Consider the following 25,747-nt stretch of genomic DNA (forward strand, 5'->3'; position numbering starts at 1 on the left):
TGCCAGCATTTTTTCATTGGATTCTTATTTTGGAATTTATGAACCCTCACCTGTCTAACTTGTTGATAGTAGGAGAACATTTAGTTATTTTTCTTCTGCCTATATCGCTGTCGCTAATAAAGTGCTGGACAATACTGGATATGGGATATCGCTTTAAGCCGATATTGAGGCTCCATATGCAACCATAACGTGGAAACAGGAACTGAGAACAGTCAGAGAGACATTTATAATGTAGGGTGCACTCACACAAGGTGCCGGCGGGAGTGTTGTTATTGATAGGATACGTGGCGTGCGACGCCGTGTTTGTAGACGCTAATGTGTCTATTACCAAGCACAATGGTGCCATTTTGCAGCATGTTCAGTTTCATGTTTAATCTATAATTCATCTGGCTACAGAAATGCATAAATGTTTAATACGTCGGAGGCAGCGAGGCCTGTCGAAGGCGTGACCTTGAAATGTCCTTTAAACATCATTCCGCAACAGCTCTGAGGCCAGTTAAGCTGCCAAAGCCAAACACAACACACACACACACACACACAAACACACACAAACAAGAAGACTGTCTGTCTTCCTCGCTCACACACACAACAAACAACCTGTCTGCCTGCTGATACTTTGCGCCGCTTTCTGCTCTGCTTTGTTTCCTGGGATGCAAAATGCAGATGAGACGAGTCAGCCGCTCGCGCCCGGTCTCGGGAGAAACTGCCACTCAAATCCTAACATCTGTATGAATAGCAAAACACACAGCGTACAGTGGAGGATGAGAGACAGAGGGAGCGGCGAGATAGCGGATGGGGAGAGAATGAGCGGCAAAGTGGCTAAGAAAGCCGGCGCTCCGTCTCTTCTTCTGGATCTTTTTGCTGAACAAAGAGCCGTACACACATGAATACCTCTTTCCTCCCACTGTATTTTCCATGGGGATATTTATTCTGAAAAGCAGCGATGCACAACAAGGGCTCGGTCTTGTGTTTGCTAGTGGGCTGAGGCGCTAACGCTCCCCAGCTGATTATGTGTCTGTCTGTAGCAGTTTGAGCTGCTGCCAAAGGAATTAGGTCTAGTATTTGTGAATGCTGCTCCCCTCACAGCAGAAAGACTTGCCATGCCTCTCACATTTCTGCCTTTTTGAAAATGCAAAGGGAAAGACAGAGCAAGAGAGAAAAAAAAACAACATTTTAAATAAATTAAGGATGTCGCTCTGGAAGCCTATTAAATTTTCAATGTGAACGTTTTGTGAGTCTTCATGTGTGTTTAGGCTTCGCACAAAAGGAATATTTAAAAACCAAAGCGTGCTAATTGGGACAGAGATTGTTACAGCGGCTTCTTATTCAAACAGGCTTTTAGCTCATTAAATGCTTCCATCCAGCCTTTGTTCCAAGAAGAGACATTTAAAGTCAATGAAAACACTTTTGCAATATTAAAAACAGGCAAAATGGCAATCGCCGCATAGAGTCAAACAAAACAGACTCGCGTGGATCGTAACCGCGACATAACAGTCCCTCGGCGATGCCGACTGAGGCGTCGTTCAAATATTTCACCAGCAAACTGTTTTCGCTTTGCCTGAGTCACTGACGGTGCCGTTTCTACGGTGGCCTACAGGGGGCGGACGTGCGGCAACGTCCAAACGCCTCCAGCATAAAACACATGCAACGGGAAAACGCCTCAAATGAAAAAAGATGCACTCACATAAACGCTGCAGGATTTAAAAAACAAAAAGAAAAATGCTGCAGTACGCAACAAAAGTCAGCCCGGCTTCCAGGAAGTGAGCCACACCTGAGGGATATCCGTCTTTAAAGACTTAAGATGGAATATTTGACACTGTTATTGCGCAAGCGAAGAGAATTCCTCAGGTCTGGCGCCCCTGGTGGCCGACAGGAAAACATATGTACCGTACACCAGGGGTGCCCATTACGTCGATCGCGAGTGTCACCCGCATCATGAACGGCACTTTGGAGATGTCACATGACCTCGGTCAGCTGACACAAAGCGCCCCTCCTGATTCGCTCTTCACAGATGTCCCCAGCAACACGGATATACAACTTTCATCTTTACGGCTAAACTAACTGCTGTGTTTACAGTATACCAAACACAGCGGCTAGTTATGCAGGAAAAGAGTGAAAAGTGTGATGGCTGCGCTTTGCATCCAGAGCTCCACTGTACAAATGTGTGTTTTCCACACTTCCGTTTATCAAACTACTTTCTGGATTCATTGGAAACTATGCCCGATGCTGAAACCTTTTTAATATGTTGCTTTGACTTCTTTTGCATGATCATTTTCATTTCTTATGTACCTATCTGCAACGTGTGCATAATAATGTGTTTTATCTTCCTTCCTGATGTCTGTCACACTTAAATGTTCCAGGTCATCAAACAAATTTAAGTATTAGTCCATGACAACACAACTGAACACAAAATGCAGTTTTTAAATGAAGCATTTTATTATTAGGGAGAAAAATGGACATTCTCCTTCAGGATTTTTTGGTAGGCAGCAGAATTCATGCTTCCATTTATCACAGCGAGTCTTTCAGGTCCTGAAGCAGCAAAACTGCCCGCCATCACACTACCACCACCATATTTTACTGTTGGTGTGATGTTCTTTTTCTGAAATGCGGTGTTACTTTCACGCCAGATGTAACAAACACATTCAAAAAGTTCAACTTTTGTCTCGTCAGACCACAGGGTATTTTCTCAAAGGCATTTTCTTGTAAAATTGAGACAAGCCGTAATGTTCTTTGTGTTCAGGAGTGGTTTTCGTTTCAGAACTCTGCTATGCAGGCCGTTTTTGCCTAGTGTTTTTCTTAGTGGAGTCATAAACACTGACCTTAACTGAGGCCAGTGAGGCCTGCAGTTCTTTGGATGTTGTTGTGGGGTCTTTTGTGACCTCTTGGATGAGTCGTTGCTACGTTCTTGGGGTCACTCCTGGGACGGTTCACCACTGTTCCATGTTTTTGTCATTTGTGGCTAATGGCTCTCACTGTAGTTCGCTGGAGTCCCAAATCTTTAGAAATGGCTTTGTTAATTATAAAACCAGAAACTGAACTCAGGTGTGATAAACCACAGTAAAGTTATGTTTTAAGGGGGGGCCATGCTTTCGCACAGGGCCGTGTAGGTTTGGATTTTTTTTCTCCCAGAATAATAAAAATCATGAAAAAACTGCATTTTGTGTTCAGTTGTGTTGTCATGGACTAATATTTAAATTTGTTTGATGATCTGAAACATTTAAGTGTGACAAACATGCAAACAAATATGAAGTCAGGAAGGCGGCAAACACTTTTTCACACCACTGTGTAGCACATACGTCTTACATGACTTGTTAACTATATTGGGGAATATGAGTGTACAGGTGACTATAGGGGTGTTAGTTCATGTCTCGAGGGCTCCAATGATATTAAAAACCATATTTAGAAGGTGGGAAACAGGTTTCCTATGTCCTAACTACAAAATATTCCATTTATAAACAAAGAATCCTACTTTGCAGAAAGTTCACTTACCGCAGTCGGGTCTGGAAGCAATTAATAAACGAGTGAATACAATATACAAACGTTCTCTTACTCACAGGCCTGCACATTTGCGTATTTTGGGTTCAAAAAATTATTCACATTTTTTTTTCTCTGAAAATAGACTTTTAGAGTTTTTCTGCCGAAAACACATTTAATTTACCTTAAGTTTGTAATCATTTCGAAATGTATGTGACAATACAGCTCAAATGTACAGCATACATGTGCCGCTGTGGAAAAAGCCCATAAATACTGTCTGGTTATGTCTTTACGTTTCACTGGTAATGTTTTTACGTCAAGCGTCGCTATTTCACACTTTGTTCAGCAGTCCTTGAACGCACCATAGTTGCTGTGAGATAAAGTTTATGCAGTATGCCAATTAGCACATCTAAATTTTGTTCGGCACATCTAAATCTTGGGTAAACAAAGCAACGATGAATCCTGATACAATGTATGGTCAAATATAGCGCATTTAGCGTACGTATACGTGATGTTTTGTGGCTGAACTTGCCTTTTTTTTTCAGGAAAAAGTCACTCCAAGGCTTTAATCACTCTTATGCCTGCCTGCTCAACTTTTTCCATCAAAATTGTAATGAGAACAATTTTACACCGACAGTTCCAAACAATAAAACGTTCCGTCTGTCCATCTCGGAGACAAAGCTGCCGCAGTAAATACGCAATTAAAAAGTCCGCTTCGTCTAAATGCGTCCGCCGCCCCGAGTCTTTTTATACACACTCTGCAAGATTGAGTAATTGAACTAAAAGCAAGACGAGGAGAGGCGGGGACACACGTGAACCTATGCATTAGTTGTCCACTGTTATTTGCACTCACATGCGCGCTGGTCCCACCATGAGATGCATTAACACGCGCACACCCACTGCTGTGACCTGTTGGAGGTTTGACCCCTGCGCCACTTATAGCGATGATGTGAGAAGCGGCGCTGTAACTTGCGCCTGCGAATGATAACAAGTGCAAAAGCATGCAAATGACGTTGGACCCCCGCATATTCGCGATTCAGCATTTATGTCCTGGTAAATTTGCGGGTTTCTAGCAATAAAATGTTTTTGTAACAACATTTTTGCCTTTCCAGAAAACCCACCTCATCTCTTTAGCTTTCTTCGTCGCGAGCGAAAAACGGCAATAGAAGACAGACAGGGGAGGGTTACCGCAGCCGAATCTCATCTAAGAATTCCATCAGTCGCTTTTATTGCAAATGTGGATCGCAATGCCGGAGGAGAATGTCAACGGCGAGCTGGCGTGACGGTTTGGAGGGGGAGGTGCGAGGCGGCGTAGCTTATCGTGGTGTCAAAAATGACTTTTTTTCACTATTCGTGGTTGCTCTTGCAATGTGACTGTACTGTACTTTACTTTTTTAAAATCATGATATCTTTTCAGTGGTGGAGTCATTTTTACGTATTTTCTAGCATGAGGCCGACTCACGATCGATCCTCTGATCTTCACTTACATTTAATAGACTTCATACATATTCATACTTTCCTTATACACCCTAGCCTATTAGCATTGATGTGTAACCTTGGAGCTCACTATGTTCTGCCTGAGGGTAATAGAGTCCTGCGTGTTGGTATCCGTGTGTGTGCGTGAGGTGATAGCTCGGGCGCCCCGCTGGCTCACATCAGAACCTTCATATCACACATACAGTACGTCCAATTTTCTTTCACCTGTTCTTTATCCGGATTTGATCGTGCAACCTCTCTGTTCCCCACGATTCCCTGCCTTTATCGATCACGTGTCCCTGCTAAGCATCCATGCCTCACTTAACCACAAAGCTCTGAGTGTCCTGGTCAACAAGCAGAGTGAGGGGGGCCAGTGGGAGGCCCGATTAGCATTTTGATTGCACCCAGTGAAAAAGAAGCCAACATGCGCACACATTTAACAGCAGTCTCGCTGTAAAAGTCATTTAGCAAACAGACAATAAGTAACGGCATTGACCGTGGCGCAACGTTGGCGAGGAAAATCAACCGGGTGACACCTGGCAGTTGACGAAACAAATATGGCCGCTCACGTTGCCCCTTTTCTTGAAGGTGAACGGATGAAATGGATGCAAAGTTGGAAAAAGGGGCACACGCACACACACACACACACACGCACACACACACACACACACACACAGCATTACACACTGTAATCCGGGCATGCGCGTAACTCAAACACACCTACTCCCGCGTCCACAAGCGGCATGACGGATAACATGCCTCCTCGCCTCGTTAGCTATGTACAGTACGTGGATGTTGCAGCAATGCACATGCATGCAGGTAGAGCTTTCAGAATGGTGCCAAGGCAGGAAAAGCCTCATTTTCCCTTACACCTGTGCACCTCCTCGTGCACAGCTTCCGCAGGAAAGAACACACTGAAGGCACCTGGCATTCTTGTGTAAGTTATAGACATGCATTCTAGTAAGAAATGTATGTGTAATTATGCGTAATGGCAAGCCTGGAGCTTTCTTCCTTACCATCTTAAACCCATTCCACTCCATTTGGGAGACGCCGGTGGTTGATGTCTCTCTCTCTCTCTCTCTCTCTCTCTTTCTGTGTCTCTCTTATCCCCCACCCACCCACCCCCCCACACAGCAGCTTCAGCAAACGCTTCCGAGAGATGCTACTCAATCTCCTTCCCTGTCTTACTTTGCAGCGACAGACCTTCTGCCTCTTAATATTCTGTCCTCGGCTTCCCAGAGTCTCAGCGGCGAGCGGGGAGCAGCTTAGCGGAAGGTGCACACGGCGCAGGCATCGCCTTCTTCCACAGATGCTGAGAGCAGAATGATGAGCTTGGATGCGAGCGCAGCCAGCATCCCTCCCCTCATCCCTCCCTCCTCACAGCCACCCGCCCCAGTCCCCTTCTCAGCAGCGCCCGCCCCCTCCACCTCTCTCCTCCAGTGTGTCATTGGCGTCTTGGCTTGCCCGTCAACCCGGGCCTCGCCTTCCCCTCCACCCCATCCCCATCCGCCACCCCTCCCTCGGTGTTAACACCTTTGCTCTCTGGCTGGCTCGGAGCCCTGGTCGGCACACGCCAGCCTCAGCCCGCTTTTGGCAGAGAAAAGGCTTTTTGAATCCCAGCAAAGCAATCAATCGCCGCTCAGCTCCGCGCCTGAGTGAGCCGGGGCAGAGCAACGTGGAGCCGAGCACTAGGAGAGTGATTGCAGCCTCAGGCGCTATGGTAATAGGATGCCTGCACAGCACTGTGTATATAAATTAGCTATTACTGAGTGTCCTCTGTACATTTGCATTGGTGTGTGTATGCAGCCTTCACTCTCCCCCGCTGCTATCCACGCATACAACAACACATCATGTGCAACAATTACTATTGCAATTTAGAGGAAAACTTGCCGTATTTGGCTTCACTAAACCATTTAATACATTTGCAGATAGTCATGTACTGAGAGCCGTTCCTAATATTTTTGATTGCACTATTTAGCTGCACGAGATGGGCAAAATTGGCCTGAACAATGCAAATAACGGCAGCAATTCCATTTGTAATGTGAGAAAATGGTTAAAAATGTCACAATAAGATAAAATTGTCCAATTAATGAACATGACTGTATTATTGTATCATTTACTGTGGCGTAGAACTGAACTGGATTACACTGGGAGCCGTTCCTAATGTTGTGATTACACGATTTGGCTGCATGAGATGAGCAAAATGTTAGAAACATCTACCTTGAGAATGGAAATAATGCCGTAACATTTCATTTTTATGCGAAAAATCACATCGAAGTGGTTAAACAAAAACAATTGCATTAGTTAACCTTTCGGCAATGATTGTAGCAATCATTTATTATTATTATTATTTCATTCAGAATAATTATAGCGATCATTTGCTTGCTGAGGTGGTCCGTTTTTAGGTATTATTCATTGTGGAAGTAATTTGCAGTGATGTAGAACTACATTATACTGAGAGCTGCTCCTTGGAAAGATCTGTCCCAAGAATGCCGATAATCACGCTGACTCTGCGTCATCCCCAATAATAAACACAGTTTGACTAAAATGTCAATCAACACTCATTGTTATCTTGGTAAGGCTGTACCTGCACACCTGCACACCTGTGTGCCTGCGCCTAATATCACGGAAGCACACCTGAACAGGTCGGTACATCCATCATTCATGCGTAATAGTCATATTTCACCATAAAGGAAAGGCACATCAGTTTGCATGTCATGTCTACAGATGTGCACTAAAACGCCAACACAGGAGAACGTCTACTCACCACGACCATTCTCGGGATGTTAAAAGTGTCAAAAGCAGCGGATAAGTCACAGCACGCCGGATAAAGAAATTATGCAACAAACCTGCAGCTCAAACACACATTGGCTATATCGACCTAGCGGCATCCACAACGATGAAGAGATACACACATCCCACCTAAAATGATCTCCGGGAGGTTTAGGGACCGGATTGGCTTGGCAGGAGGGGCGGCGCCCCGCTCTAGGGAGCGAAGAGGATGAATGCATCTGATCAGTAGTCATGTGCACATATAACTAGTCATAAAAAATGAAGCCTATTCCTGGCCGCATACGCTTCAACAATCTAATGAGATCCCATTCAAGACCTGTGTCATAAATTATGCATCTACGAGGATAATGATGCTCGGCTTTGATGGGCACGGTTATATACGTACATGTGATTGGAAAAAAACAAAAACATACAATCCCCATAGAAGCAAACCTGGCAAGTTGCTGGTTTATGTCTCAGACAGGCAAGAAGGGGGAGCTCTTGCTTCCTTTAACAGGCTTTACCTGCCTGGCAGCACCGGCCCTATCATGCTCACATGCAGCAGACGCTCCACACAGACACCATGCTGTGACTGCCAGCTAATACCAGCTACACTGGAAATGCACTATACTCTACAGTGTTCATGCCGACTCCAGTGAAACATGCCATTGCGCTGCCGTCATTCAGACAATGGCATGTGAGTTACAGTGGAATTCATGGTGGCAGGTGGACACTTGGCAGGGAATTATGAATTACTTCAGGCCCAATCAGTTTGCTGCCTAAAACCAAACACGAAGTCAAAGTTCTGACGCGAATGCAAAATAAACAAAGAGCAAAGATGGGTGCGGTATTGTTTACGAGTGGGTTTATTTCCGTCTTCTCCGCGGAGGCTGGAGGTCATGCTTGGCCAGTAGCACCGCGTTTTAGCTGCTAATTTGCAGTCCTGATAGCATTTGTTGTTCCATGTGGTGACGTGATCAATCCATGTGCGTCTTGGTCCACCTCTTCTCCTCTATTTTGCCTTCTAGGAGTTGAGTTTGAAATAGGCTGTGTCTGATTGTGTGACCCAACAACATGTTTTTCCTTTTCGTAATATTCCTCCAATCCTTCCTATCCTTTACCATCTAAAAAACATTGCCAAAATGAAAGGAATAGTGTCTAAACCAGATTTAGAGAGACTAATCCATACCTTTGTCTCCAGCTAACGGCCTTCTCACCGGGCTCTCTAAACGAGCTGTAAAACAGCTGCAGTACATCCAGAACGCTGCCGCTCGAGTCCTGACTAGAACCAGGAAATATGACCACATTAGTCCAGTACTCAGGTCTCTGCAGCACCTTCCTGTCGCTCAGAGAATGGACTTTAAAACAGCTCTGCTTGTGCAGGTCTTTTTATGGTCTTGCGCCAAAGTACATCTCTGACATGAAAGCGGCACATAAACCATCTCGAGCTCCGAGAAGCTCAGGGAGTGGTCTCATGCGGGTGCCCGGAGTCAGGACTAAACGTGGTGAGGCTGCGTTTCAGTTCTATGCTGCCAAAATCTGGAACAGTCTTCCTGAAGATTTGCGTCAATCTTTGGCAATGTTCAAATCCAAGCCGGAAAGGCTTCTGTCCAACTGTGCATTTTTATCTACACTTTTTTATGGAATGATTTTAGAATGATTTCATGTTTTTATGGTTGATTTTGTGAAGTGATTTTACCTTTCTTTTCTGTAAAGGCACTTTGAATGACCTCGTGTACGAAGGGTGCTCCATCAATAAACGTACCTTACCTTGCCTTGAAAAGCGTTCTTTGGTGATTTGCCATTGTTGGTACTTCTTCGTTGGTTTTTCCTTCTTTCCAGGATACCTTTACTACTTCACGCACACACTACACGTTTCAAAAGCGTCCAGTCTTTTTGCAGTTGCTTTTCAGACCCATATTGTAAGGCAGATGTTATATCGCGTTTAAGAATTCTAAAGCTACGGTCTAAGGCTATTTTACTTGATGTTAGCAATGAGTACATTACTGAAAGCCCTTTTGATTTCTTTCTCACATCCAACCATTGATATAGTAAATATGTCATTTCCCCAACTAGATTTTCACCATCTATATTTATATGAATTGTGGGCATTGTGACGTTCTCCCTTGTAACATGCATGATGTTGGTCTTTTTTGCATTCATTTTCATTTTGTATATTTTTCCCGTATTGTTGATGGTATTGTACAATAGTACATAATAATACGTGCGTCTGAAACTGTCAGGTATGAAAAACGAGTCAACTCTGGTTTGTAAAAAAGAATTGTTCAGAACGTACATCTCAGTAACGCACCGAAAAGTGGAAAGTGAAAGTGAAAAGTAAATTGTGACGCCTTATTATGGGATCGATATCGACCTATAACGATCTGGATGTGGCATCAGTCGCCATTGGTCGCTAGTGCTACACAGGAAGCTAAACAGCTAATCAACACATATTCAGGAAAACATCGCCCCCTAGGGTTTTGGTAGAGAACTGCAAGTCAGGAGTTTTGCCTAACTCTCATGGAACAAAGCTAAATCCAAATTATTGTACAAATTTGATTTATTTTTTATTTACAAGTAACGCAATAAAGTAATTTAAAGTCATTTTCTGAACACTGCAAACTGCAAACAGGCTGCAAAAATGAAAGTATTACAAAAGAAAAAAAACTCCTGGAAGACTAAAACAAAAGCATGCCAGCATCTCCACTTCAACAGTGACCTCGCCAACTTCTCTTGTAAGCAACATTTAGCCAGCTAGCCTAGCGGAACCATGTGCTCGACATCATGACGATGCCTTCTTGGCCTTTAATTAGCTTTGAAGACGCAAAATCACAAGGAAGAATATACGGAATAAGCCTAATGTTCCATTTGGAAAAAACACACCCTGGCACCCGCAGTTTGGGGATTTGTACTGCTTCATAACATTTGTTGCGTTTCTTCTTCAGTAAAAGCTTCTAGTTCATGATGAATGAATCACTACGTCCTCTTAACACCTGGCATAGCCGTGACATTGCAGTTTAATTTGACAGACAAACTGTTTCAGTGCTTCAGTGGGTGCTGCTGTTTTGGGTAGCAATGGAGTTCAAACAGGATCAGCACAATAGTGTCTATGAATTCATGCAATTTCAGTTATTACCTAGATTTTTTACGGACGGAAGGTGCTTAGGGAGGTGTTAATGATGGACCCAGGAATTTATTGAGATATGGTGCGAGTGGTGACGACTATTCGAGGAAATACCGTAGTTCTTTGGTAAAACAGAGTTTTAATCACGTCACCTTTTTGTGGTTTTCTGTTATTATAATTCTTATCTTCATTTTTTTTTTGTATTGTTTAGGCCAGGGTCACCAACGTGGTGCCCACGGGCACCAGGCAGCCCCCCACGACCACATGAGGTGCCCGCAAGCCTGCTTTTCAATCAGGTTTCAGTTCATAATGAAAGAACAGTAGAAAGAAATGCATTCTGAAATACAACATGTGAGTTGTGGACACCAGCATTTTGTTCATGTTCTGGTAAAACAAGCTTATTCGCTTTGTTTGGGTTTAAAATAAGCTCTGAAAATAAATAAACAAAAATGAGTAGCTCTTGGCCATTTTCATTTTGTAAAAGTAGCTCTCACAAGGAAAAACCTTGGTGACCCCTGCTTTAGGCTCTCAGAAAACAGGTGACACTCCCTAACCCCTGACCCCAGCCACCTGATTGCAATAAAAAAAAACCTTTTTATTCTAAATTTAGGCCGGGCTCCTTCCTGGCAGCTCTCTAACTTCCTGCTAAAATGAATACAAGGTGAAGTTGATGCGCAAAGCAGAAGCGCAAAAGGCATCTTTTCTTCTTCTTTGTATGCCAGCGGGTAAGTATGAGGCCCAAATGGAGCTCATTTTCACATTTCTTAAAGGCCAGCGTTTCCAGGTTGTTTTCTCCATCGGTAATATGATCCAAATAACCTTTTTCCTTCTAATTGAGAACATGAACGTGAAAGCAGTTGGTAGCTCGGCCACGTTATTTGCAAAATTGCGCTGCAGGACCATGGTTTTTACAGAGCCATGAAAGTGGCTGCCGTTACTCAGTAAATTAGCTATAAACACAATCTGCTCTCCCTCTCCACTCTTGTGTTATCAGGCGTGTGTGTGTGTGTGTCATTACCCAAGATGAAAAGATGAAACCTTGTTGCTGCCATGTCCTAGTTAAGGGTACACGCCGCGCATTACAATATTGTGTATGGACAGATGGAGGGAGTGGCTGAGATAGTCCATCAAGGACATTTTTACTGCTTCTTACTGCCATTGCAGTGTCCTTCTGTTTAGCACGATCCGTGGTGTTCTTCTGAAACTCAGTCACGTCACAAGTACAAAGAATTCATAATAACAAAGATGGATTTGCTCTGCAAAGATCTATGTACCGTATATCTATTTTTTATCTGCATTGATTTCTTTATATTTATTCAAACACTTCCAAATAATAAAACGGTCAGTGTGGTATTGAAGTCGGGGAGTGAACAGACAGTACGTGCTGAGGCATGTTGACTTGTGCACATGTAAGCATGTGATGTGCTTCAATAGAACTTTGTTCCAAATCAGCTAAACCAGCACCATTCAGTCTTGAAGTAGATTCGCCATGAAGGAGTAAGGTTTGTTTAAAAAAAACAAAAAAAGGTCATAAGAATAAAAAATCATGTAATATTGACCAAACCTAGTTTAATCTCGATATGATTAAACTGAAGGTGTTTAGAGGGCTAACAATAAAACATTATATTTGTGCATTTACAGCTATTTATTTGCAGCGGTACTCTGGTTTCTTTACATTATGGAGAAGAATGATTTTTATAAAATAAGTAAGTATATATATATATATATATATATATATATATATATATATATATATATATATATATATATATATATATATATATATATATATTGGGGCTGTTACAAGCGGGAACTAATTTATTTAATTAATTACGGTACATTCTGTAGCGTATTTGACGCATGTGCATCATGTCAAGCCACGCCTCTCTGCTGTGACGGCAGATGGAGGCGCGGTGTGGCGTCCCCACACAGTCACGCAAAGTCTGACGCTCTTTTGTAACTTTATCCTGACCTGAACACATCACATCAACAGCAGTGCAATTCCACCACCATGTACAGCATGCACCGTATCTCCAACTCACAAAACACGTCCCCTAGTCCTCCTCGGAACGACACTTCCTCATTGCCACGAGACAGCGGCGAGATGCTCTCACGGACACGCCGAAAATCACGCTAATGTCTTTATGTTCATAAAATACAGTAAAAATGGGCATATTTCACACATAGTTGCAAATGTGATTAATCATGGTTAATTAAGTGTAAACCTGATTAATTCGTTCATGAGTGGTGAGTACCTTTATATTGTATCACTGATAATGTGTTTAAATCTGCTGTATATCAGCAGGTCAGATATTTATTATCAAAAAATAGGTGAGGATATGCTACCAATAGGGATTTAAAAGAAGATATTATACCAAAAAAATGATATACATTCTTCACAATTACAAAGTCAACTGTATAAAAATTGTCATAAGTTGTCGCTGGGCCTGAATAAGACGGCTGCTCACTCATGGCTGTCTAGTATCCACGTACAAGTCTGCAGCGCGTACGAACACGCACGCAAAAGCAGCCTCAGAGGGGCGATCAACAATATGTCGTCATGATGTCGTTATGCTAGGCTATACATTCATTGATACCCAACCTTAATAGCTAAACATCATAAAATGGCCATGATTAGCTGAGAACAAACATAAATAATGTGTTACGTGGGGCGTATCTTACGTGTTCAAAGCAGGAACGTTCGAATGTTAGCACCCTCCAGGCCTATCTGTGGCGTACGGCAGCTTTAATTAAGTGTGAGACATTTTTAGGCCTTAAACCTGGATATTCAAAAGCACGGCAACATCAAGCGAGCAGGAGGGTGTGGAGGGGGAGGAGCGAGCCGTGTGTTGTTTCACTTTTCGTGGGTGGCCCGCGGAACGTAACCCTGTCAACTATGTCCATTTCCATCTTACTGGTTATTGCTTGCATCCACAAACACACACATGACAAAAAAACATGCTCACAAATACACACACAAAGCTGCAAGAACATGTCAGAGACACACACACACACACACACACACACACACACACAAAGCACTTTAGAGCACAAAGTGCCTGCCAGTCTCCCACTGTGAGTGGCGAAGAGCTCGGGCTTTAAGTGCTCGACCTCACAAGTGTGCTTGAGCCGGTGCTTCTAGCATGCTAATTTGCGGAGAGAGAACTGGTTAATTGTCCTGAACCTTGCGTGCCCTTCACTCTCCACCCTAAACCCCTCCTCGTCACACACCTTAATGGATTAGCCGCACACTGTGTGTTGTGTCTCCGACTCTCTCTTCATCCCGTTTGTCCTCCTCCACAAAGTGACAAGGATTCCTATTTGCTTGGGCCGAGTCGTGTTGAATAACCCGGTCTGAACAAAGCTTCAGTGTGCTGCGAGCGTAGCATTGTGTGTGGAGACGCAATATCCATGCAGCCCATGTGCACTTTTACGATAACGCCAGCAAAAGCGGAGACAAATAATAGCATGTGTCGTATATCATATTTGGATATGCGGCGCGCACGGCGATAATTGCAGCCGCTTTTGCTTTGGGTCTTGTTAACTGTCAGACGCAGGGTTTTCAACACCTGCCTTGTCTTTCTCTCTGCATAATAAGACTTCTATTTAAAGGAGGAGAAGTGGCGACGCCAGCTGAGGCGCTACCTCAAAAGCGAAAACAGAGAAAATACCTCGATTATTAGCGAGCAAAGGGAAACGGATGCTTCAACGGGAGCAAATTCCCCCAAACGCGAGAAAGCCGAAGAAGAGAGAAACAATGCAAATATTCCCAGGAAAAAGCCTGTTGAAAATACAAATAGCACAGAATCCAATACAGAACCACGGCTTGGACGACTGGGAAGCAGTCATACGCTTTAGCAGCCTTTCACGCATTTGATAGCCTCACCGTATTGAATTGCCCTTGAAGGACAGCTTGGCTTGCTCTTTAGAAGTCGCGTGGGGAGCGGTGGGGGCATTTTCCGATTGCAATGACGCTGAGATTATTCATGACGTTTAAAACTCAGGGAAATGTCGTTTGGGACATTTATCGCAGTGGTCGTGGTAATATTAGCTCGGGTGACCAAAGGTCGTGTTTCCCAGGACATGTCCTGTTTTTGTTTTTTTTTAGAAAGTGATGAAAATGCCCTGGTGTTCATTGTTTGTCATTTGGCCATTAAAATGAGCAGCCTGGGAGGCTGCCGTGTGTGTGTGTTTTTTTAATGAGTGTTGTCAAAAAGCTGCAAAATGCCAAAGACAAGGCAAAACGGATGCGCCGAGAGCTAATCCTCCGACGCCTGCCGAGCTGAGGTCCCGTAAAATTCATCGCAAACAACTGCGGTTCAAATTCCCCAATTCTCGCGACTTCAGGGGGCACATTTTTCCCGAAAATATTGGTTACATTCCTGAACGCAAGCATTTGATGTCAACTTCCTGGGTCCGTCCGTCTGGTTCTGGAATAGTTTTGGAATGTTGTTCCTTTGAAAGTCTTCAGTTATACAGTACAGACTTGGACTTGGACTCGACATGAGTCACAATTTTGATGACTTTGGACTCGGCTTGACCATATGATCAAATACTTGCGACTTTGACGTCAGCTACTCGGGACTTCAGTCCGATGACTCGAAACTACTTGAGTTGTTCAGAGAATGTGTTGAGTAAAATGTGTCCCCGTTCAAAGCGTTCAACTAACGTGGTCGTTGTTACGTCATTTCCAGCAAGACACCAGATTCTCCCACAGAATCTGCCTCATTGAATGCATCTATTAACACCCAATCAGGTTTGAGAACAACCAACGAGGGTGTGGCTTGCTTACATTTCTGTGAGCGCCAGGCTTGTGGAGAGTGAAAGCGATAAAGTAGAATTCAAGCCAATGACTTCGGACCTGACTCGGCCTATCTTGTCTTTACGGTTATGTTTTTTTATTTTGTTCTCGACTTGAGACCTGACTTGAGATTTGGGATTTACTTGAGACTTGCAAAACACTGACTTTCTCCCACCTCTGCTATTTTGGAATATAACAATGTTCTATTCATACAAAGACAGAATACTTCAAATGTAATGAAACTCTAAAATGGAAATGTCCAGTATCATGAGTTTTTTTTTGGTAATCAAAATATGGTCACCCTATATTAGCAATAGCCTTACATGATAATGTATACCATGTATTTACCCAGACGTACTGTAGGACGGAATTTTTCCTCCAGAAAAAAAAGTATGGAAAACACCAGTGGTCTTACATTTAGGATCGAACAATTTACTGATTTTTTTTATTTTTAACATTGATTTTGTATACAAAATAGTTATCCATAAATGATTTAAAAAAAGACTCTGGTCAGTACGGTACTATACTTATTGGTGCCGCTACGTTTATCCGTATTGCTCTGCCATCCACTCATTCATCAGCCCGAGCCTTTTTTGGGCCTATAGTTTTTCTACTGGGTTCAGGGACTAACAAAATAACATAAAACAAGTGTTATCAGTGGAAGTAAATTCTAAGTTCAATGCACCTCACATTCGAAAAAGAACTCATTAAAGGAACACACCAGTCAGACTAGATAGGACAGCTCTAGTCCGAGAGCTTGGTGAAAGGTCTGATCCATTTATCCTCTAAAAAAGGAGGCAGGTCCAGACAGGAAGGGTTGGGTCTTTAGTGGTGTCAAATGACCATCGTTACGATACAATGGAGTGGGGCCTCTGTCGCCAGTGATTGTCATTTGGGTGGTATCACCTTTGTTAGCATCCCATTCAGATGTAATGATGGCTATGGACCCATATGAAACCAAGGTGGCTATGCCTAAAGAGCCAACCATTCCCATCTGGACCTGCCTCCTTTTTTAGAGGATAAATGGATCGGATCTTGCACCAAGCTCTCGAACTAGAGCTGTCTTATCTAGTGTGTCCCACCCAGTCTTTGAGCAGGAACGGATGAAGCCTGCCCGGATGAGAGGCGAAACGTTGTCTAGGACAACCTGAGCAGTCCGGTTGCGATCGATTGAATGCCCTGAGAATACAATGACCAGGATGAATGAGAATATTCAAACTACCAGGAAGACACGCTACCACAATGCGGTAAAATTCACTTCACTTTTCCACAGTCAGGTTCTCCACGGCGGGGCGTGTCGGTGGGATGCAGACAACTACTTCAGCGCCGTGAATGGCGTGAAATCAAACAAGAGTAGCACCAAGACAGCATATCATTTTCCAGTTAAGAGAAATGGAACATGACTCAGTACATGTGTCCTGAAAGAACCTGAAAACAAGGCTTTGAATCCTTTTTCCATTGGAATCGCCAAAAGAAGGACAACAACGGACCACAGTGTCGAACTGCACCATACCTCCACCACTGCGAACGGCACCCCAGCTCGATATATTCTGAGAGCCTTTACAATGGAAATGCAAAAAAAACCTGGCGGAAATGGGGTGAGATATAAATAATCACATAAATAACTGTACACACTACAAATGTAAACCAAACTGGTTATGTAATACGGTGAGGAGTATGACGTAAATAACCGCTTATTATAATGATATAATTAGGGATGCATACCGAAACTCAGTATCGTAATGGCACCGGTGCCAACATCAACAATAGTAACCGGGCCGAAAAACTAAGACGCTATCTCATTTCAGTGCTAAATCAATGCAGTCTCAGCCACCTGCAACTAGTGCTGGAAGGTGATATTGTTAGGGCACCCATATTTTGATTACCGAAAACCAGGACACTCAGCCCGGCAATGAGATACTCAAATGATACTGGAAGTTTACTCAACGTTGCCTTACAATTTTAATACATGTAACGTATGCCTGGTCTGTATGGACAGACAATGGTTCTACTGTAGATAATATTTTGTAATACAATGTATAACAAAAGACATACATTCTAAAAAAACGTTCAAAAAACAGCACAAAAAACAGGACACAGGACCAATATTTTACCCTATAAAAGTCCCAAGAAATTGGGAATTCGTTCCCAATTTTTCCGAGGCTTCAACTCAGCAAGCGTCAGGGAATTAACTATATGTAAATGTTTGCTTTTTCTTTGTTTTTTTGCAATTTTTTGGCAAAACTGATTCAAAAATCAGCCCAGGTTCAGTTCTGTCACATGCTCCAGAGTGCCCTAGTGCCAGCCAATTTAATGGCCCAATGAAAACCAGTACATTTTAATCACTTTCTAAAAAAAAAACTAAAAAAAACAGGACGGCCTGGACAGGATGTGAAAACAGGACATGTCCTGGGAAAACTGGACATGTCCCAATGAAAACAGGATGTTTGTTCACCCGAGATATTGTGCGCATCTTGTAAGTATGATGTAGCATCCTGACAGACGCACACAGTCTGACGCTCCTTTTAACCTTTATTACCAGCCTTAACACGCCACCAGCAGTGCTCAGATCCATCATTGCACACACATTTCCCTGTAGCGCTCCACAACAGCAACACAGCACTTCCTCATTATCCACCAATCATGGCAAGAGAGGTATATTCCCAAACAGTAGAATTCTGATTTTTTATTTTTTTTGCACATTATCTGTGTCGTGAACATTCCTGCACGTTTTGCTGTAATAATTATGACAATTTGTGGTGCATTTTAGTTCATATTGGTGAATTGATCATTGTTATATTGTTGAAGTATTTAAATTATGATCCTGTTCAACTTGCTTGTCACAAAATTTCCATAAAATTAAAAAAAAGGCAATGTTTTCCTTTTTTTAAGAAATGATTGGGGCACCTTTTAAGCACTGGCGCAGTTTCAAAAGTATCGATTTGGCACCGGTATAGGATCATATTTAACGATACCCAAATATTCTCAACACGGCTGACAAAAATCACCTGATTCGGCTTTTTACTATCCTGTATCATCAAGTGTATTCCAACAGAACTCGATGCAAAACTCCAGGTGGGCTGATTTAAAAAGAACATAGCAGTCGTATACGTTTGATAGTCACACAGTGCTGCGCTGCTTACTAAGACTCTTCTTGATTCGCCCTTGAAGGATTGATTTAGTTGCGCTTTACAAGTTCTGGCATCAGAAGCATATTGCTGCGCTACTCTACTGATGGCCTCTTTGCTGGCAGGTGTCCACCCTCTGCCGGTAACAATCAACAAATGAGAATGGCAGCCTTCAGCCCGTCTGTCAGTTGGTCCGAGCCGAGAAAATCTGAGACATCAGCCGGCTATTAGCGTGACGCGGCGGACAACAGGCGGCTCGGACTGTGTTGACCAGTGATGTAAAGAGCGGGGGCTTTCATTGTCATAAATCAATGGTGCACACGGCGAGGATACTGATTTGAGGTAATTTCATGGTCCAAGGCACAACGCACCTGCACCGCTGTTGTATGTTAAATCAAATCGCCTCTCTTCTGTGTCTTCAAAGAGAAGAAAAGGCCACGCCGCTTTGCTCTGCCGCACCGGCGCCGCATTTCAAGCCACGGCACAGCAAATGATGTTAAATTATCTCGGGATCACAGTCAACATCACAGTGACTCATCAAAGCACTAAATCGGTGCAGTTGAGGAAATTAAAGGCACACAAAACGAAAACCTCCATTTTGGAGTGCAAAGACCAGACAGATTAGAGCCACGGAAGTCACTGGGACGCATTGAGGACGTTTAACATACGACAGTCACACGAGCGTACTTTAACATCAGAAACCGCTATTATGAAGTCACTTATGATGGTGAATTACACCAAAAATCCCACTAAATCACCTGATGGGCTGAGTGTCTTCAAAGCTATCAGCAGTCATTTAGATACACCATCTTGATGGAAAACTCAAGGGGATGAAAAGATGTCGAGACGCCGACTGAAAATGGAACATTAATTACTGAGTGAAACGGAGATACAGCTTGCCGCCTCAGCTGCAGGGTCCTCAGTGTTGACTGTGAGCAAATACAGCCAACATTTTGCCTTTGGATCACAGAAATAGCAGAGCCTACTGTGGCCAATGAGTAAATTCATGAACATTTTTTTTTAATGAATCAAGGACGAGTAAATAGCAAGTAACGTAGCTGGTGGTCATGGAGAGGCGGCAGCTTAGCCCTGCCTGGGACGCGGTGCGTGAATGAAACTCTTAAGATCAAAAGTCGAGTCGGTTGTTCATGCTGATTCTGGAAAGACGCGATGCTACATTTGCCACAGCCTCGTCTTCCCTGCACAAAGATGCGTGCTGAGCCCACCGTTTAAGAGACAGGGGTCCTTTGAACACTATATCCCTGTTTGTTAATAGACAGCAAGCCTTCACTCAGTTGCTCCATTCCAAATAATAAAGAGTGCCCAAACAGAGCATCCACTCATCGGTGACTCAGTCTCTGCCATGTATGGATAGCGGTTCTTTTAGATTTGGGACAGGGAGGCAAATTCCGGCCAGGGAATATTTTAATCATCTTTATTATGTTTATTATACATGTGTTCATAGAACACACACAGAACAATGAACGACTCCGTATCTGTCTCCTTCCACACGTATGACTTTCACCTTTTACTGCTTACCCTGAAAATGTTAAGTAGAAATGACCCGCTTGTATGATGCAACTGTGTGACCCCCTTAGTTGTATTTCTCGGGTTACTGGCATACAAATGACATATCAGATCAGATTGGTATTTCTGCCAAAAATCATATCGGTGCGAGAGCGAGACCTCGCCAAACTGCACCGTGCTCCACAGAGCGACGCGCTCAGTACGTCCACGGTCCGGAATTATTTCCAAGTTTCATTTGTGGATTGTAATTATGCAGTTTGCAAGGACTGTAAAGTCAGAAACAGTAACAGCAAACGGTAAACCTAAATAAGACGCCTTCCTTCGACACTTGTAACCTAATATCACACCTCAAGAAGAATCGCTCAGAGTCACACGCAGCGTTTGCATCCAGTCAAAGAAACATAATGTTCGGTCGATATCGGTGTCGGTAGGAAAGTGCTTCTATGATATCCTGTGGGCAACTACAGGGTCAGGCAAGATGATCCGTATCAGCTCCAAACACAATCTCGCTATGGTTACCAACTTCAGAGCTACTGGATCTGCATTGAGTGTGTGGACAGTAATGGATCCCATTTGACTGATTTACTTTTTAAAACATAATGAAACAGAATGGCATTATATGACTTTATTAGCCTTTTATTTACCCTACAATGTGTCGCATCATTTTGCCTGACCCTGTACTTGTTTTAATCCAAATACATTCTGTAACAGATTGTGTTGTAGGTTCAAGGTTTTTTAGAATATATTTTTTCATTTTATGAACGAGATAATGGTTAGAGGCTGTAACCAAACATAAATGAAAGGTCTGTCGAGGTGCCCAGAGAGGCTTAGCTCGCCATTGGCTGTTGATTCTAGCATGTGTATTGGCACTCGCCGGGTATTCTCTCCAGGATTCTGGTGGATTATTGTCCATTTGGACGGCAGAGCGTTCTCAGCTCGGGGTGACATTCAACTTCATTCAACTTCAGCCGCCCGGCAGCTCTCGGCCCTGCTGGCTTGCTGTCAGCCGTGCACAATGTACGCTTTGTGCCGTCACTTCTATAGGATACAATATGGATCCGAACACCCGCACTGCGACATTAGCATGTGGGAAGAAGCGCAGCAAGGTGCGTCAGTTGAGTCGATGGTAAAGTGAGATTTGGAGCTGTGGAGCGGACGGCAGCCCGCGTTGTGTTTGATCCTGGTCGGGGTACATCCACGCTCACAGGGCGACCGCTGGGGTCCATCTGGTAGAGGCTTTAATCAACCCCCGCCAACGTGTACACATATGCACACACACAGAGCTCACATATGAGATTGATCTCCCCCCCCCCGCATATTATTTACCTTATTCATTTTCATATTTCACCATTTCTACCGTAAAGTCATCACCTGCGAACGAGCGTGATGTTTATTACGGCTCCAGACACCTCACGCTACCACATTACTCCATTAAAGGCAGCACTATGTATGGCTTTTGAGAAGGGATAACCTTTTATAAATGACACACGTCCACATCTGTGTGGCCCGCAGCGCCACCAAACAAAACATGGAGAGGTTTTGCACAAAAAAAAAAAAAACAACCCAGCTTTTGAAATGTCACTTCATGCTTAACCGCCCTTTCTCATGCTTGGAGAAAATCAAGTGGGCAATGTAGAAGGGGAAAAGCAGAAAAAAGAAATCCACCGTTTCCGTTAAATGCCTACATGCTTGGAGACATGCTTCAGCTGTGTTGTGCTATTGGAAGCAAGTGTGAAGCAACACTGTGTATAAAATACGGCGGATCCCTGCATATTCACCATTCACCGCTTGTGACCCCGCGAATTTGCTGATTTTTGGTCCAGAAATTATTGAATTTATTTCTCCCAAAAAAGGCAGCTTTTTTCCGCAAAAAATAACATCTGATTCACCCTCAGACAAATATGCAAACATACATGTACAGTACCGCTTAAGGACGTTTGTTTGTTTGGCTACGGAAGCGCTCGTAGCTTCCACGGACACGCTGGCCTCAAAACTTAGTGAAGTGAACACAAGTTAATATGATCATAAATCGTTTCCGGGCCTACAACAGGCAAACATTGTGGATTATGGAGATGCTGCTTGGAGAAACCCCTTCTTCTCCGACAGCTAGCCGGGATGCCCAGCAGCCTGCGGAACCGCGTGGCCACGTCACCGCTTGAAAGGGAAATGGAGGCGACCCCACAGCAAGGCAAGCGCAGTTGTAGCGGTAACCTGACGACCAGGCTAAAGGCTAGACCGTGACTTTGTTTCATCTTTCATTATCATTCATTAGTGGCAAGTAGCTTTACATTTGATACGTCAAATGTGAGGGAAATAAATAAGGGACGTTACCCAGATAATGTGGGAAAATGAGAGGAATTTCTGGTCTTTCTACCAGAATTTTCCACAGGCCTGGTTCTGGCGCTGAAGGTGGTGCTGATGTGTGTCAAATATAGTTCCACACGTGTTGTTTTTAGTTTCTTCCTGTGCCGCCACCACAGAAACGGGAAGGCGTGATGCAGGCCTGAAGCAACTGCTCATAATCGACTGAAGTCGACAGCAAAAATTAGTCGGGGCCTTTTCATAGCCGACGAGCACACAAAAAAATGGATTAACGCGGGTTTACCCGAGCCGGTGACTGCATCTCACTCTTTCCCCCCAAGAATTGGTAACTTTAAATACTGATGGCTAAACAAGAGCAAATCCTTTTTTTTCTGGGCAATGACTGTAGTGGTGTTATTTGATTTTGATTCTATCTTAGTCGACTGAACTTCTGTTCATACATGTATGAAATTGCTACTCCAGTCGTTGCCTGTCCAGTTACCACGGATCTACTGTATACACTGTAAATCCATTCTACGTGGAGCCAGCAGGCTTCATATTATTGCTTTATATTATTTAATGGTTGCAAAAGTCAGCCATGCATCATTTACTCAAGGTGACAGCAGATGCTTTGCCTCGTCCTCGGCAATTAGCAAATCAATAACACAAAAAAAACCCCAATCGGCGATCTAACTATCAATTCCAAGGAGAGTTAAATGATGCTGTTCATCAACATGCCACGATCCTCCACAAAGGCCATTTCTCAGCAGGTATTGGCCCGCTTTCGTCAGCTCGGGTGGGGGGAAGCGGGGGTTGGTCTTCACCCAGAAAAATCCCCCAGTGTACAATATCGCAAGTTGGTGTTGCAAAGGGCGTAATCGTTGAGGGGGGAACTGAGCGTGGCTTGAGGCAGGATATTTGCTTTTTTCATTCCAAATTGGAGGCTGAGATGACAGCTATCAGGGCAGATTATCAGGCCGGCCAGCGAAGTAAGGATTTGCGATGGCTAATGCCTCTTTTGTCCGCCTTCATAAGGCTGACGTGTATTGTACACACATTTTGATGTCACTGTCAGTTTGTATCACAATTAGGCGAGTAAATCTGCGGGTTATTGTGCCGCTCCGACCAAAAAGCGCTGCTGTATTTTCATAATTCATAGTCCATTGCTTATTTGCAAATAACGGAATACGCGCAACACGATAGCGCCGTCTTGCCAAGGCTCATAAGATCATTTTAATAAGTATTGTACAAGAGAGTTGTTTCAGGAATTAAAAGCGTTTAGGAGTTAAGGAGGAAGAGTGCACAGTGCAAATGGTTTGCATGCAAACAGAGTGTTGCCATAAATCCTCCACAGGCTTCCCAAACAATGCAACACAGACTCGTAATTACGTGTGCATTAAAGCTTGTTTTAGATATGAGATTTGCCTATTTTTGTTTGCTTAAACTATTTGTGTTAAATTTTCTATCACAGCCCCATTTATGTTAGAGAATGCTGAGCAGCAAGGTAATATCTATCATCTATTACATATTTACTTGCTTTCTTAATTTTGTCTATAATATAGTCTGCAATATTATTGTGCAAAATTTCTGTTTTCACTCATTTACTTATTAATTATTTTTTTCCTGTATTATTTAATTACGGTTGTTTATTTTATATCCTGCACTTTTTTTAATTACAATTTTGTATTCTTTTATAAGTTATCTACACACTCTTGCTTGTATACTCTTTAGCCCCGATAAGACCACGGTAACCTTTGACATGTGAAACAACAGTACGGAATTTGCACAAGAGAGTTTGACGAGCAGACATCGCCATGAATGTTTAAAAGATTGTTTTGGTTTTGACTTATGATGTGCAATTTATGAATAAAAAAAGGTATAATGTGTTTTTATTCATATGCAGACCTGCCAAACGTGAAGCAATCTAAAGACGCTGGGGGAGGCACGATGATATTCCTATTTTATTTTGTAAAAAGGCTAACAAAAATACATACTGTATATAAAGACAAAGCTTTGTGTTATTATTAGTTATTAATATCAGCATTTCAGCTGTTTCTTGTTACATTTTGCCTATTTTTGCTGGTTTTTTGGTGCCATTTTATTTCTGCAGTGTGCAACAAAAAGCGATCCGCGGGGCGTTAAAAGCCCCTGGGCCGCACTTTGGACACCCCCCCTGTTTTTATAGTTTTTGAGTGAATGACGTGACATCAACTTGGTGAGCAGCCGCGACTCTCCCTGGCTATTTAGCTTGTTAGCTTCCTTCGTAGCGAGTGAACAATGGCACTAAAAGAGAAAAGGGGAGCATTATTGCGGATGGAACTAATCGAAGTGTCCTTTTTTTCATCCGAAATCGGAGAAGGCGTTCGCGTATGCCCTCTGAACCAGTCGTTTACAGACAGGAAATAATGTTCAACAAGCTGACCAATCACAGCCTTAATGGTCCGTGTCGCCGCACCTCGAGGATATTTTTGGAGATGCTCGTTGTTTTGAGACCGAACTCAAAGCGTGCAAGCATATTCAAGGGTCAACGATACAAAGAATGTGCACATGTCGGCAGGTCTACGTATGTGTCCATGTTAAAGCATCGCTCCAGAGCTGCTGGCTGGCTGTAAATATGCCGACTTTCATCAGAGCCGAGTAGCCCTGCCAATACATCAGTGGAATTACAGGTCATTACTTCCAGGTCAGAGTATGTGAACACAGCGAGGTGACCTTTGGGTGGGCGCGGGCGTTTGTGTTGGCTCAGCGGCTACTCTGACGTTGGAGTATTGTTCATGGATCACATCTCAAGGCTTTTTGTCAACCTACTGCGTGTACGTCGTAAAAAAACCATACAGGTTCTCATGGGAAAACAAGCCCCGCCCAGTGTTGCTGCTAAATTGGGTGTGAATGAAGTTGACTCAAAGACGGCTGAAGAGCGACAGTTAGGATGTTTGTTTGTGTGCACGAGCCTGCAGACACCTGCTCCTTTCTGCAGTGATGGCTCCCAGGGGGGCGCAGGCTCAGCTGCTAATCACACGGCCCTCCCTGCAGCACTGGTGGCCGGCATCACGCACGCACGCTCTGCTCGCAAACACACACGCCTGTTCATACGCATACGCGGAGCCTCGAGGGCTCTCAGCATCTCTGCCTTCGCTGCAACTG

General features: G+C 43.5%; 1 protein-coding gene across 6 annotated transcripts in view; it reads right to left on the bottom strand.

The window, feature by feature from the left end:
• The window catches only part of elavl4 (ELAV like neuron-specific RNA binding protein 4), a 122,606-nt gene that overhangs the window by 93,004 nt on the left and 3,855 nt on the right, over positions 1-25,747 (bottom strand). The window contains exon 1 of one of the 6 annotated variants that reach the window (XM_054791027.1): positions 5,967-6,273. The exons of the other annotated variants lie outside the window; for them this stretch is intronic. Within the exon in view, the coding sequence (XP_054647002.1) occupies positions 5,967-5,990 (24 nt within the window). The 5' untranslated portion in view covers positions 5,991-6,273. Of the gene's footprint in view, positions 1-5,966; positions 6,274-25,747 lie in introns of those variants that run through there. 6 annotated transcript variants of the gene reach the window in all.

Source organism: Dunckerocampus dactyliophorus, chromosome 10 (genome assembly GCF_027744805.1).
Source record: "Dunckerocampus dactyliophorus isolate RoL2022-P2 chromosome 10, RoL_Ddac_1.1, whole genome shotgun sequence".
In the NCBI taxonomy this organism is placed as follows: domain Eukaryota; kingdom Metazoa; phylum Chordata; class Actinopteri; order Syngnathiformes; family Syngnathidae; genus Dunckerocampus; species Dunckerocampus dactyliophorus.